Source organism: Siphateles boraxobius, unplaced genomic scaffold (genome assembly GCF_051911475.1).
Source record: "Siphateles boraxobius isolate OS27281-9 unplaced genomic scaffold, OSU_SipBor_1 56, whole genome shotgun sequence".
Lineage (NCBI taxonomy): Eukaryota > Metazoa > Chordata > Actinopteri > Cypriniformes > Leuciscidae > Siphateles > Siphateles boraxobius.
This window is the reverse complement of record NW_027509182.1, coordinates 9550222-9565150: the sequence shown is the minus strand read 5'-3', so window position 1 is coordinate 9565150 and position 14929 is coordinate 9550222. Positions and strand designations below refer to the sequence as shown.

The window sequence follows — 14929 nt, the reverse complement described above, 5'->3', positions numbered from 1 at the left end:
CCTTGTCTAGGTGGGCTTGTGCACCAAGGCTCGGGAAAAAACTGGCAGGACTTTCCATAGCACAACCCCACTCAATGACCTCCCTTCTCTTGGTACCTGTAACAGTAAAAGGTAAAGAAGTGAAGGCGGTATTGGATACAGGGAGCACTTACAACCTGATACAGGAGAACCTGTGAAGACAGTTGGGAGGAGAGGCTTCATCGGGCACTCCAGTTTCCTCTCAAAGATTCATCATGACTGATGGAAAAGTTCACTAGGCTATGCATCAGGAAACAAACAGTCAGTTATACGTGGCATGATAAAGTATGCAGTGTGGACACCTATATAATGAAGGACGCCCACCTGGCTTTTCCCATTATAGCTGGCTTGGAATTCTTGAAAGCCGCTGAAACCATCGTGGACGTAGGCCAAGGCAGATATGGCCTGAAAATGGAGCGCGGTTATATATTTACTACCCTACGCCTTACCTCCAACCTGGGAACTAACACTCATTTCTCAGAACCCTCAGAAGGATCTGAGGTTGATCCAGGCTGGTCCTAGTCCTCGTCCCCAAACCTGACGGTTCCTGCAGGTTCTGCGTGGACTATAGGAGGCTTAACAGAAAGACCATACCTGAAGCTTATCCAATGCCGCTTATTCATGACATCCTGGAATCCATGGATGGCGCCACCTGGTTCAGCACATTGGATTTGAAGTCAGGATACTGGCTGGTGGATATGGAGGAAGGGAGTTAAGAGAAAAACGCAGTCATCACCTACCAGGAGCTATTCCAATTCTGTTCTATGCCGTATGGGCTCAGGAATGCCGCATCCACCTTCCAGAGGCTTATGGAGAAGGTCCTGGCAGAATTGAGAGGCAAATTCTGTTTGGTATACATAGAAGACATTGTCATCTATTCATGATCATTAGATGAACACATACAACATCTGAGCACTATACTACCAACCATGCATCTCTTACCCTTAACATGAAGAAGTGTCATTTCTTTAAACGACAGTTAAAGTTCCTTGGTCACATTGTCTCAGTAAAAAGAGTGGAGGTTGACCCCGAAAAAACTCAGGCCGTTGCTCAGTATCCTTCCTCCAAAAGACCTTAAAGCCATCCAATGCTTTTTGGGATGAGCAGGGTGGTACCACAAATTCATTCCCCATTTTACAGACATCACTGCTCCTTTAAATCACCTGAAAAAGAAGGAAGTAAAATGGGACTGGACCCTGGAATGCCAAGCGAGCCTTGATACCATCAAACAGGTGTTGCAAGACCCACCTGTATTGATGCAGCCTGACCTCAACCAACCTTTTCAGGTGCATACTGATGCCAGTGATGTAGGACTGGGAGCTATTCTCACCCAGCAAACACCTGAGGGGGAAAGAGTAATAGCATATGCTTGAAGGACATTACAAGGAGCAGAACTAAATTACTCCACATCGGAAAAAGAGTGTCTGGCTGTGGTCTGGGCGGTGGAAAAATGGAGGCATTACCTTAAAGGGAGGCAGTTTGATATCTACAGCGATATCTACTCTAACATGGGCCTTCAATAGTCCCAAAACATCCTCTCGATTGACCCGGTGGACTTTTAGGATGGAGCAGTTCAACTTCGAAGTAAATCACAGGAAAGGATGTCTCAACCTAGGTCCCGATGCCTTATCTGGAGTCTGTCAGTCTGTGGAAGGAGATGATGTGCACTTGTTTGTTTGTTCTGCTTTGTATGATACATAATTACAAGTAATATTTCTGGAAATGAAGATCTAACCTTGTTGAAAGCCATCTTTGTTCCACAGGGTCTTCTTGGACATGTACAGGTCATGTCTGCCTGGATAGTACCCGCACATCAATGCAGCGTCTGCATTGGTGTGTGGGACAGAAGCCAATGAAATGGCAGCATTTTGTTGAGACAGATGGGAGACATCTGATTATTACATTAAACTTCATACATGCTCTCTTTGATCGAGAATCAAGTTACTGCAGTATCCGAATGACTGTCTTTTGTTACTTTGTTCTGTTTTGTATGATACATAATAACAAGTAATCTTTGTGGAAATGAAGATCTAAACTTGGGACAAGCGATCTTTTTTCCAGAGGCTCTTCTTGGGCATGTACAGGCTGTGTCTGCCTGGATAGTACCCGCACATCAATACAGGGTGTGCATTGGTGTGTGGGGACAGGGAGTTCTGGAGCTGGGGCGGCCCGTCCGGTCATTAGGTGTAAAAAATTAAAAAAAATTAAAAAAATAAAAAATTATATATATATTACTTAAACCAGTTGTGGAGACAGACATTATCCAATTCAAGCCGCTTCTCTGGTTTTCTTTGCAGGAGAGAGCAAAGTAATTCGCAGCATTCTGTAAAGAAAGAGAAGAGAAGTCCTATTATTATCTTAAACTTCACACTCGCTCTCTTTGATTAAGAGTCTAAGCTGAAAGATCTAAATATTACTGCATTACCAACACAACCAATTTGTATTACTTTGTTCTATTTTGTATGATTTAGAATTACAAGTGTCCTTTGCTGAAATGAAGATCTCACCTTGTGACAAGCCATCTTTGGTCCAGAAGTTATCATTGAGCTCGTCCGAGTCTTCTGACTCTGGAAATTGCCCACACAGCAGTGCAAACAAGAGTATCCCGAGTGACCAAACTGTCGCTGGCTCCCCGTGATACTCGCCGTTTAAATCATACTCAGGGGGGCAGTACGGTTTTGTGCCTGGAAGACAAAGATGTTGTTTGATTTATAAGCTTGTATTAAAGTAACATTTTGACTAGCTATTCATTAGCACGGAATACATTTTTGGATGCTATTGATTCACAATGGTGGATCCCATTACATGATGCTTTTTAAGAACTTGACTCATTCAAGTCGAACGGCTTCTGACCCGTCATCAAAGTTTGAGACCCACATTACAGCTCTGAGAAATAATACATACCAGGAAAGGACGTGTATCCCGTATTGGTCAGGATTTCGCTGCAACCAAAGTCAATCAATTTGACTTCCAGGGTGTACGGGTTAATCAGCAGGTTTTTCAGCTTTATGTCGCGGTGCAGCACTCCACGATGGCAGCATGTTTGAGCTGCGAGTGTTGCCTGCTGCATGATAACGGATGCTATGTCCTCTTCGATGGTGCCTTTGTGGCGGCCTAGAAATTCAATCAAACTCTCACAGGGTGTAGGCCACTCTAGAACCATAATGTATCGCTCAGGCTCTTCGTCCCAGTCCAGAAGCTGGATGATCTGGGGAACCCTGTGGCCTTTGTTGGCAAGCATTAGCAGACCGATCTCCTGTGGAACGGGTTCAGGATTACCCTCCTAGAAGAAAGACAATTCTTATGATCTTACATGGAGAAAAGATGTAGACCACTACTAAACTACTGACAATATCAGTTGGTCTATTGAAAAAATGACTGAGAGAAACAGAGTACTTACAATGTCGATCCAATCTATACCCACGTTGTCAGCGAATTTCAGGGCCACCTGATCAACAAAACAAAAAATGGATTTGTTTTAGAATTAGTTACAATATGTGTGCAGAGTTCAAATTTCAGTCATTAACCTTAAACAGACATGTTCAGTCTCATGAATTTAAATTCTAAGCATGTAGAGCATGTCTAACAATTTAAACAGGTCTGAAAGGTCAAGTGGTCTAAGTAGTGAACATAAGATACACTGAGAATGCTTGAAAAGAGTATAAGATAGGGCAAGAACATTTTGATAGACAAACAATGTAAAGAAAATAAGTAATACCTCAAGGCCATCTTTCAGGCGAGTCCCAGCATAAACGCTACCAAAGCCTCCTCCACCGAGCTTCCTGCCGATTTCATAGCTGCAGAAACCGACGTCTGTTAAAAGAAAAAAAAGAGGAGTTGACATAAAAAAACTGCTTTGTGCCTGAGTAAAGGCAGATATTGTATCAAACGTGTGTTTGTCTTGTGTTATGTCGGGGTTATGACAGTAAACTTACCAATAATCTCATTATCCTCAGGCTGACAATTAAAATACTTAAACCAGTTGTGGAGACAGACATTGTCCAATTCAAGCCGCTTTTCTGGTTTTCTTTGCAGGAGAGAGCAAAGTAATTCGCAGCATTCTGTGAAGAAAGAGAAGAGAAGTCCTATTATTATCTTAAACTTCACACTCGCTCTCTTTGATTAAGAGTCTAAGCTGAAAGATCTAAATATTACTGCATTACCCACACAACCAATTTGTACTACTTTGTTCTATTTTGTATGATTTAGAATTACAAGTGTCCTTTGCTGAAATGAAGATCTCACCTTGTGACAAGCCATCTTTGGTCCAGATGTTATAATTGAGCTCGTCCAAGTCTTCTGACTCTGGAAATTGCCCACACAGCAGTGCAAACAAGAGTATCCCGAGTGACCAAACTGTCGCTGGTTCCCCGTGATACTCGCCGTTTAAATCATACTCAGGGGGGCAGTACGGTTTTGTGCCTGGAAGACAAATTTTTTTTTTGATTTATAAGCTTGTATTAAAGTAACATTTTGACTAGCTATTCATTAGCATGGAAGAATTTTTTTGATGCTATTATTGATTCACAATGGTGGATCCCATTACATGATGCTTTGTAAGGACTTGATTCATTCAAGTAGAACGGCTTCTGACCCGTCATCAAAGTTTGAGACCCACATTACAGCTCTGAGGAATAATACATACCAGGAAAGGACATGTATCCCGCATTGGTCAGGATTTCGCTGCACCCAAAGTCAATCAATTTGACTTCCAGGGTGTACGGGTTGATCAGCAGGTTTTTCAGCTTTATGTCGCGGTGCAGCACTCCACGATAGCAGCATGTTTGAGCTGCGAGTGTTGCCTGCTGCATGATAACGGATGCTATGTCCTCTTCGATGGTGCCTTTGTGGCGGCCTAGAAATTCAATTAAACTCTCACAGGGTGTAGGCCACTCTAGAACCATAATGTATCGCTCAGGCTCTTCGTCCCAGTCCAGAAGCTGGATGATCTGGGGAACCCTGTGGCCTTTGTTGGCAAGCATTAGCAGACCGATCTCCTGTGGAACGGGTTCAGGATTACCCTCCTAGAAGAAAGACAATTCTTATGATCTTACATGGAGAAAAGATGTAGACCACTACTAAACTACTGACAATAGCAGTTGGTCTATTGAAAAAATGACTGAGAGAAACAGAGTACTTACAATGTCGATCCATTCTATACCCACGTTGTCAGCGAATTTCAGCGCCACCTGATCAACAAAACAAAAAATGGATTTGTGTTAGAATTATTTACAATGTGTGTGCAGAGTTCATATTTCAGTGATTAACCTTGAACAGACATGTTCAGTTTCATGAATTTAAATTCTAAGCATGTAGAGTATGTCTAACAATTTAAAAAGGTCTGAAAGGTCAAGTGGTCTAAGTAGTGAACATAAGATACACTGAGAATGCTTGAAAAGAGTATAAGATAGGGAAAGAACATTTTGATAGACAAACAATGTAAAGAAAATAAGTAATACCTCAAGGCCATCTTTCAGGCGAGTCCCAGCATAAACGCTTCCAAAGCCTCCTCCACCGAGCTTCCTGCCGATTTCATAGCTGCAGAAACCGACGTCTGTTAAAAGAAAAATAAGAGGAGTTGACATAAAAAACTGCTTTGTGCCTGAGTAAAGGCAGATATTGTATCAAACTTGTGTTTGTCTTGTGTTATGTCGGGGTTATGACAGTAAACTTACCAATAATCTCATTATCCTCAGGCTGGCAATTAAAATACTTAAACCAGTTGTGGAGACAGACATTGTCCAATTCAAGTCGCTTTTCTGGTTTTCTTTGCAGGAGAGAGCAAAGTAATTCGCAGCATTCTGTGAAGAAAGAGAAGAGAAGTCCTATTATTATCTTAAACTTCACACTCGCTCTCTTTGATTAAGAGTCTAAGCTGAAAGATCTAAATATTACTGCATTACCCACACAACCAATTTGTATTACTTTGTTCTATTTTGTATGATTTAGAATTACAAGTGTCCTTTGCTGAAATGAAGATCTCACCTTGTGACAAGCCATCTTTGGTCCAGAAGTTATCATTGAGCTCGTCCAAGTCATCTGACTCTGGAAATTGCCCACACAGCAGTGCAAACAAGAGTATCCCGAGTGACCAAACTGTCGCTGGTTCCCCGTGATACTCGCCGTTTAAATCATACTCAGGGGGGCAGTACGGTTTTGTGCCTGGAAGACAAAGATGTTGTTTGATTTATAAGCTTGTATTAAAGTAACATTTTGACTAGCTATTCATTAGCATGGAAGAAATTTTTGGATGCTATTGATTCACAATGGTGGATCCCATTACATGATGCTTTGTAAGACCATGACTCATTCAAGTGGAACGGCTTCTGACCCGTCATCAAAGTTTGAGACCCACATTACAGCTCTGAGAAATAATACATACCAGGAAAGGACGTGTATCCCGCATTGGTCAGGATTTCGCTGCAACCAAAGTCAATCAATTTGACTTCCAGGGTGAACGGGTTGATCAGCAGGTTTTTCAGCTTTATGTCGCGGTGCAGCACTCCACGATGGCAGCATGTTTGAGCTGCGAGTGTTGCCTGCTGCATGATAACAGATGCTACGTCCTCTTCGATGGTGCCTTTGTGGCGGCCTAGAAATTCAATCAAACTCTCACAGGGTGTAGGCCACTCTAGAACCATAATGTATCGCTCAGGCTCTTCGTCCCAGTCCAGAAGCTGGATGATCTGGGGAACCCTGTGGCCTTTGTTGGCAAGCATTAGCAGACCGATCTCCTGTGGAACGGGTTCAGGATTACCCTCCTAGAGGAAAGACAATTCTTATGATCTTACATGGAGAAAAGATGTAGACCACTACTAAACTACTGACAATATCAGTTGGTCTATTGAAAAAATGACTGAGAGAAACAGAGTACTTACAATGTCGATCCAATCTATACCCACGTTGTCAGCGAATTTCAGCGCCACCTGATCAACAAAACAAAAAATGGATTTGTTTTAGAATTAGTTACAATATGTGTGCAGAGTTCATATTTCAGTCATTAACCTTGAACAGACATGTTCAGTTTCATGAATTTAAATACTAAGCATGTAGAGCATGTCTAACAATTTAAACAGGTCTGAAAGGTCACGTGGTCTAAGTAGTGAACATAAGATACACTGAGAATGCTTGAAAAGAGTATAAGATAGGGCAAGAACATTTTGATAGACAAACAATGTAAAGAAAATAAGTAATACCTCAAGGCCATCTTTCAGGCGAGTCCCAGCATAAACGCTTCCAAAGCCTCCTCCACCGAGCTTCCTGCCGATTTCATAGCTGCAGAAACCGACGTCTGTTAAAAAAAAATAAGAGGAGTTGACATAAAAACTGCTTTGTGCCTGAGTAAAGGCAGATATTGTATCAAACTTGTGTTTGTCTTGTGTTATGTCGGGGTTATGGCAGCAAACTTACCAATAATCTCATTATCCTCAGGCTGACAATTAAAATACTTAAACCAGTTGTGGAGACAGACATTGTCCAATTCAAGCCGCTTTTCTGGTTTTCTTTGCAGGAGAGAGGAAAGTAATTCGCAGCATTCTGTAAAGAAAGAGAAGAGAAGTCCTATTATTATCTTAAACTTCACACTCGCTCTCTTTGATTAAGAGTCTAAGCTGAAAGATCTAAATATTACTGCATTACCCACAGAACCAATTTGTACTACTTTGTTCTATTTTGTATGATTTAGAATTACAAGTGTCCTTTGCTGAAATGAAGATCTCACCTTGTGACAAGCCATCCTGGATCCAGAGGTTATAATTGAGCTCGTCCAAGTCTTCTGACTCTGGAAATTGCCCACACAGCAGTGCAAACAAGAGTATCCCGAGTGACCATACTGTCGCTGGTTCCCCGTGATACTCGCCGTTTAAATCATACTCAGGGGGGCAGTACGGTTTTGTGCCTGGAAAAATAGATTTTGTTAGTTTGTATAAAAGCGACATTTTGACTAGGTATTCATTAGTATAGAAGAAATTATTTGATGCTATTATTGATTCACAATGGTGGATCCCATTACATGATGCTTTGTAAGACCATGACTCATTCAAGTCGAACGGCTTCTGACCCGTCATCAAAGTTTGAGACCCACATTACAGCTCTGAGGAATAATACATACCAGGAAAGGACGTGTATCCTGTGTTGGTTAGGATTTTGCTGCACCCAAAGTCAATCAGTTTGACTTCCAGGGTGTACGGGTTGATAAGCAGGTTTTCCAGCTTGATGTCGCGGTGCAGCACTCCACGATGGCAGCATGTTTGAGCTGCGAGTGTTGCCTGCTGCATGATAACGGATGCTACGTCCTCTTCGATGGTGCCTTTGTGGCGGCCTAGAAATTCAATCAAACTCTCACAGGGTGTAGGCCACTCTAGAACCATAATGTATCGATCAGGCTCTTCGTCCCAGTCCAGAAGCTGGATGATCTGGGAAACCCTGTGGCCTTTGTTGGCAAGCAGTAGCAGACCGATCTCCTGTGGAACGGGTTCAGGATTACCCTCCTAGAAGAAAGACAATTCTTATGATCTTACATGGAGAAAAGATGTAGACCACTACTAAACTACTGACAATAACAGTTTGTCTATTGAAAAATAGACTGAGAGAAACAGAGTACTTACAATGTCGATCCATTCTATACCCACGTTGTCAGCGAATTTCAGCACCACCTGATCAACAAAACAAAAAATGGATTTGTGTTAGAATTATTTACAATGTGTGTGCAAAGTTCATATCATTTCAGTGATTCACCTTGAACAAAAATGTTCATTTTCATGAATTTAAATTTTAATCATGTAGAGCATGTCTAACATTTTAAACAGGTCTGAAATGTCAAGTGCTCTAAGTAGTGAACATAAGATACACTGAGAATGCTTTAAAAGAAGAGAGTGATTCGAGTATAAGATAGGGCAAGAACATTTTGATAGACAAACAATGTAAAGAAAATAAGTAATACCTCAAGGCCATCTTTCAGGCGAGTCCCAGCATAAACGCTTCCAAAGCCTCCTCCACCGAGCTTCCTGCCGATTTCATAGCTGCAGAAACCGACGTCTGTCAAAAGAAAAATAAGAAGAGTTAACATGAAAGCTGCTTTGTGCCTGAGTAAAGGCATATATTGTTTAAAACGTGTGTTTGTCTTGTGTAATTTCGGAGTTATGACAGTAAACTTACCAATAATCTCATTATCCTCAGGTTGACAATTAAAATATTTAAACCAGTTGTGGAGACAGACATTGTCCAATTCAAGCCGCTTCTCTGGGTTTCTTTGCAGGAGAGAGCAAAGTAATTTGCAGCATTCTGTAAAGAAAGAGAAGAGAAGTCCTATTATTATCTTAAACTTCACACTCGCTCTCTTTGATTAAGAGTCTAAGCTGAAAGATCTAAATATTACTGCATTACCCACACAACCAATTTTATTACTTTATTACTTTGTTCTATTTTGTATGATTTATAATTACAAGTGTCCTTTGCTGAAATGAAGATCTCACCTTGTGACAAGCCATCTTGGATCCAGATGTTATCATTGAGCTCGTCCAAGTCTTCTGACTCTGGAAATTGCCCACACAGCAGTGCAAACAAGAGTATCCCGAGTGACCAAACTGTCGCTGGTTCTCCGTGATACTCGCCGTTTAAATCATACTCAGGGGGGCAGTACGGTTTTGTGCCTGGAAGACAGAGATTTTGTCTCTTGTATAATAAGCCAGTATTAAAGAAACCCTTTTGACTAGACATTGATTAGCATGGAAGACATTTTTGATGCTATTGATTCCATTACGTGATGCTTTGTGAGACCTTGCCTCATACAAGTCGAACGGTCTCAAACTCATCATCAAAGTTTGAGACCCACATTACAGCTCTGAGAAATAATACATACCAGCAAAGGACGTGTATCCCGCATTGGTCAGGATTTCGCCGCAACCAAAGTCAATCAATTTGACTTCCAGGGTGTACGGGTTGATCAGCAGGTTTTCCAGCTTTATGTCGCGGTGCAGCACTCCACGATGGCAGCATGTTTGAGCTGCGAGTGTTGCCTGCTGCATAATAACCAATGCTACGTCCTCTTCGATGGTGCCTTTGTAGCGATCTAAAAATTCGATCAAGTTCTCACAGGGTGTAGGCCACTCTAGAACCATAATGTATCGCTCAGGCTCTTCGACCCAGTCCAGAAGCTGGATGATCTGTGGAACCCTGTGGCCTTTGTTGGCAAGCATTAGCAGACCGATCTCCTGTGGAACGGGTTCAGGATTACCCTCCTAGAAGAAAGACAATTCTTATGATCTTACCTGGAGAAAAGATGTAGACCACTACTAAACTACTGTCAATAGCAGTTTGTCTATTGAAAAATGTACTGAAAGAAACAGAGTACTTACAATGTCGATCCAATCTATACCCGCGTTATCAGCGAATTTCAGCGCCACCTGATCAACAAAACAAAAAATGGATTTGTGTTAGAATTATTTAAAATATGTGTGCAGAGGTCATATAATTTCAGTCATTATCCTTGGACAGACATGTTCAGATTCATGAATTCAAATTCTAAGCTTGAAGAGCACGTCTAACAATTTAAACAGGTTTGCCCTAAGTAGTGTACATAAGATACACTAAGGAGAGTGAGACAAGTGTAAAACAGGGCAATTTAAAAAATATATATTGTAAGTAAAATAAGTGATACCTTAAGGCCATCTCTCAAGCGAATCCCGGCATAAATGCTTCCAAAGCCTCCTTCACCGAGCTTCCTGCCGATTTCATAGCTGCATGAACCGACATCTGTTAAAAGAAAAATAGGAGGAGTTGACATGAGTAAAGAGAGATATAATATCAAAAGTTTGTCTGTATTGTGTTATGTTGGAGTCATGACAGTCAACTCACTAATAATCTCATTATCCTCCAGTTGCTTCAACTGAGGTGATACAGTGTCCCCTGTTGGTCCGACATGGGGGACATTGACTAAACAGTCTGACGTGGCACAGACTGTAACTTGAGGGACATCATCTCTACAGTGTGATATTGCACAGACTGGAACTTGAGGGACATCATCTTTACAGTCTGATATTGCACAGACTGGAACTTGAGGGAAATCATCTCTACAGTCTAATATTGCACAGACTGGAACTTGAGGGACATCAATACAACAGTCAGCCACATCCAAGTCTGGAGCTGATGTGGTACTGACTGGGACTTGGGGGACGTCCACACTGCAGTCTGGAAGGACTGGAACTCGAGGAACATTGGCTCTATAGTAGGCCACACCTCGGACGGGAACTTGAGGGACATTGGCTCCACAGTAGGCCACACCTCGGACTGGAACTTGAGGGACATTGGCTCTATAGTAGGCCACATCTCGGACTGGAACTTGAGGGACATTGGCTCCACAGTAGGCCACATCTCGGACTGGAACTTGATGGACATTGGCTCTATAGTAGGCCACATCTCGGACTGGAACTCGAGAGACATTGGCTCTATAGTAGGCCACATCTCGGACTGGAACTCTATAGTCGGATGTGGCACAGACTGTAGCTTGGAGGACGTCAACACTCAAGTCAGTCGCAACACAGACTGGAGTTTGGAGGGTATTGACATTAAAGTCTGAGAAGACACAACTCAAAGAGTTGAGGACGTCGGCACCCCATTCTGACGAATCTCCGACTAAGTCCTGGAAGGCGTCATCACTCCACTCGTCGTCGACTTCAGCATGACCAGGTTCCTCTGCAACGCTGAGGAGTTCAGGCTCGCTGGTACTGGTGACATGCTGAGAAGTCTGATCTAAAGGGGGAAACCATATCAACCAAAAGATGGTTTTAATGAAATACTATTAATAAAAGATTGCATAACCGTAGACATTACTATACACTAATATTGCTACAACTAAGGTTGCTGTAAATTATGAAGCGAGTTTTTTGGGGCATTCACACAGGTCTCATTCATGCATTCCGCTTTCTCAGTTGTCAGTCAGTAAGCACATGCAGGAATGTTCTGTTCTCTGTTTAAGTGTCAAATTAAAAATAGTTCAAATTTCAAAACATACACCAAGACCCATACATTAATTTTCATTCAGTTGTGTCTGTGTGAATATTAATTGGGCAATCCAGATGTTGCTTGGTAACCCTTTAGGTAACGATACATGCTCAAATGTAGAATTCATTAATTTGCCATCTGATTAGCACAACATCTTCATTTTCAGACAATGAATTTGGCCTAATGGGCAAACATCACGCGGCATAATTAATAATTAATTAGTATTATTCTTGAGCAATTTCACCTTGGTAATACATTTTAACGTCTGTTTAAAAGGCATTTACGCATCTGTCATTAAAGGTGTGTAGTGTCCACTATATGTCAAGTATATCATGTTACTGATTCTCTAGTAAAGGTTTTCAATTAATGGTTGAGCATTATTATTATTATTTATTAAACTTTAAAAACAGAACTTTACATATTCTACATATACCAATAACATTGACATGTCTGATCCTCTTTCTTACCTTGACTAGAGCTGGTCTCATTGGTTTTTGCCTTCCTCTTGCCTTTCTCTTTTTTGTGTAAATTGTCCACACTGTCAGAAACATCTACACATTTAACACAAGATATGTTTGAACCCATTTTCAAATGCTAACAAACTACGCTGCAAGAAATGCCAGTAGAAAACGGTCAGCAAAGTAATGAAGAGAATGTGTGAAATTGTGCTTTAATTGACCTGTATGCGATTGTGACGTCACGTTCTATATCGCATTCCTATGCAGGCTGGTCACTGCGTCACTGGTCATCGTCACTCTGTGGGCGGGTCTTCTGCGTAACTGACAATTTGATGTGGATTAAATCTGAAATTACCCAGGTTTAATCGGATTTCATGTAAACTAAACTCTTTTTAATAATGATGTCTAGCCTGAAAAGATCAGACTGAGACACAAATACTGTATAACAGCAGCACGATTAATCATTAAAAGATCGTGATCTCGATTCAAACAAACACGCGATATTACTTATACAACGACTCAGCTGTGTGTATTAAACATTTGAAAAGTAAGTTAATAGCTATAACGTTACTATCATAGCGAACATTCAAATCTGCATTTGCGCAGCCGCTGAAGAAAGCAATGTTATCTTGCCGTCAAACATACACTTAACTCGTGGTTGATTAAACCAAACCTTGCTTACTCGAGGTATGCTGGTTCTAAATACTCATCCGGGAGTAACATCAGCCAACCTTGAGTATGTTCACAGTTAACTCGCATCCTCTACGAATCGACGAGTCACCATGGAAACGGACGTTAAGAACAAGCGCGCCATTCTACTTTCTTCTTCTTTTGTTTAATGCCGATTTACATTCTTGGTAAATATATCGCCACCTATTTGGTGGTTGTAATCATTTTTTAATCTTTCATTTTAATAATCTTTTATCACTGTGTATAAAAACGATATTGTTTGTTTAATGCTAATTATATAATAAAAAGAAAGACTGATTCAACTAACAGTCCGTGCTTGCAAAGATAACAGAAGTTTATTTTTTATGTTTGGTCATTTTGCTTCCATATTCCTTGAAAGCTAACATATATCATGTATGTTTGTATTATAGAAACACATTATAGCATAGAATAAAAGTCAAACAATTTCAGTTGCCTTGTTTTAATAGTGCTTTTTTATATATCAATATTACTATTAGTAGCCTAGTATTGCAGTCTGTCATGCCCACTGGACTTTGTTTTCAGTTTGCGTTGTTTCCATAGTGAATTTTGTTGTCATGGTTTCAGATTAGTTGTTATTCAGTTGAGGTGTGTGTCATTAATTATCCTTGTTTGCACGTGTACCAAAGTTCCTGTTTCTGTTCATTGCTGTCGGTCTCTTCTGTGTCTTCATTGTGTTTGTGTACTTTCCACAAGATCAGAGTCTGAGGGAAGCCCGTTTGACCAGGTGTGCGAGGCGGCTGTACCAACCAATGTCGTGGGAGTCCCAGTGGAGTATGAGAGGATGGGAGCGAGCCCCACACTCCCGCTATTGAGAGTTTGGGCTGGGTTATCCAATGGGCATTTTATGGGCACAGGGCCAGGGGCCAATGCACACTTAAAAAAATGTTTTCCTTTTTTTTTTTTACATTTCTGATAATGGAGTGGCTCTAAGTGTAAATAGCCTGTTTATTTTGGCTAAAAGACGCAGTCCACTTTACGTCTGCTGTGGAGTAGGCCGTAGGGAGTGTGGCACCAGCATGTAGTCTTTGACACATTCGACCAGAGTACAAAATCGCCTTTTGCCCATCACATATCTTATCGGAATGGCATTTATTTGAAATAAAAATGAAGAAAATACTTGAAAAGTGGAAATAAAGTGCCCAGCGACTGTTTAATAATAAAGTGTTTATCGGTTAGGTTTGGTGTAGGGAGGGCTTTATTGTCCCAATGAGTCAGCATCCATTTAATAATTTTATTAAATATAGTCCTTTACACTCTATTACTGCATCCTGTTAATGTACAAAAACACTGAGGTTATTGTTATTGATCAAAATAGAGTAGATCAACTTTTGAAAGTAAATAAAAATTATATCAATTACATCGTTCCGCCAGTGGGTGGCGACAAGTGACTGTTTTTGTATTTGTCATTGAATCATTAATCAAAATCACTGATTCACCCAGAATGAAACAACTGATGTCTTTATGAATGAATCATTGAACCATTTATTCAAATTAATTAAATATTTTTTAATGGACTGCAGCAACTAACATTTTGTCAGAACCTCTAGTAAATATATTATATATTGTTTAGTTATCTTCAGAATCGTGCTGAATTGTGATCTCTGTTTTAAACAAACAAAAAATTGTGCAGCTCATTGAGTAAAATAGCATCATATCCTCATGAAACAGGTTGTGAGAAGGAGGGGAAGACCAACATTGATGCACTTTAAATTCTGGGTGGGAAAATAGATTCAGCAGTCCTC

The 14929-nt window shown here is 40.8% G+C and overlaps 1 protein-coding gene and 1 long non-coding RNA gene across 2 annotated transcripts; both read right to left on the bottom strand.

The window, feature by feature from the left end:
• Positions 1-345: 345 nt before the first annotated feature.
• LOC143715054 (uncharacterized) lies at positions 346-1659 on the bottom strand. Its single transcript, XR_013195666.1, has 5 exons — positions 1482-1659; positions 1267-1359; positions 961-1181; positions 759-862; positions 346-670 (listed from the first exon to the last, which is right to left on the bottom strand). It is a non-coding gene; the product is annotated as an uncharacterized LOC143715054 (long non-coding RNA).
• A 590-nt stretch (positions 1660-2249) lies between these two features.
• LOC143714806 (uncharacterized) lies at positions 2250-12275 on the bottom strand. Its single transcript, XM_077206242.1, has 27 exons — positions 12263-12275; positions 10873-11766; positions 10676-10770; positions 10374-10421; positions 9878-10256; positions 9492-9668; positions 9175-9300; positions 8960-9054; positions 8625-8672; positions 8129-8507; positions 7739-7915; positions 7429-7554; positions 7215-7309; positions 6897-6944; positions 6401-6779; positions 6004-6180; positions 5694-5819; positions 5478-5572; positions 5160-5207; positions 4664-5042; positions 4264-4440; positions 3954-4079; positions 3737-3831; positions 3419-3466; positions 2923-3301; positions 2526-2702; positions 2250-2341 (listed from the first exon to the last, which is right to left on the bottom strand). Exons 1-27 carry the CDS (start codon positions 12273-12275, stop codon positions 2250-2252), a joined length of 4998 nt encoding a protein of 1665 aa, XP_077062357.1.
• Between the last annotated feature and the right edge of the window lie 2654 nt (positions 12276-14929).

Coding starts and splice junctions, on each gene's coding strand:
- LOC143714806 (XM_077206242.1), bottom strand. Junction 10,257..10,373: donor GTATAGATTGGATCGACATT/GTAAGTACTCTG, acceptor TCTTTCTTCTAG/GAGGGTAATCCTGAACCCGT. Junction 3,467..3,736: donor GCCTGAAAGATGGCCTTGAG/GTATTACTTATT, acceptor TTTGTTGATCAG/GTGGCCCTGAAATTCGCTGA.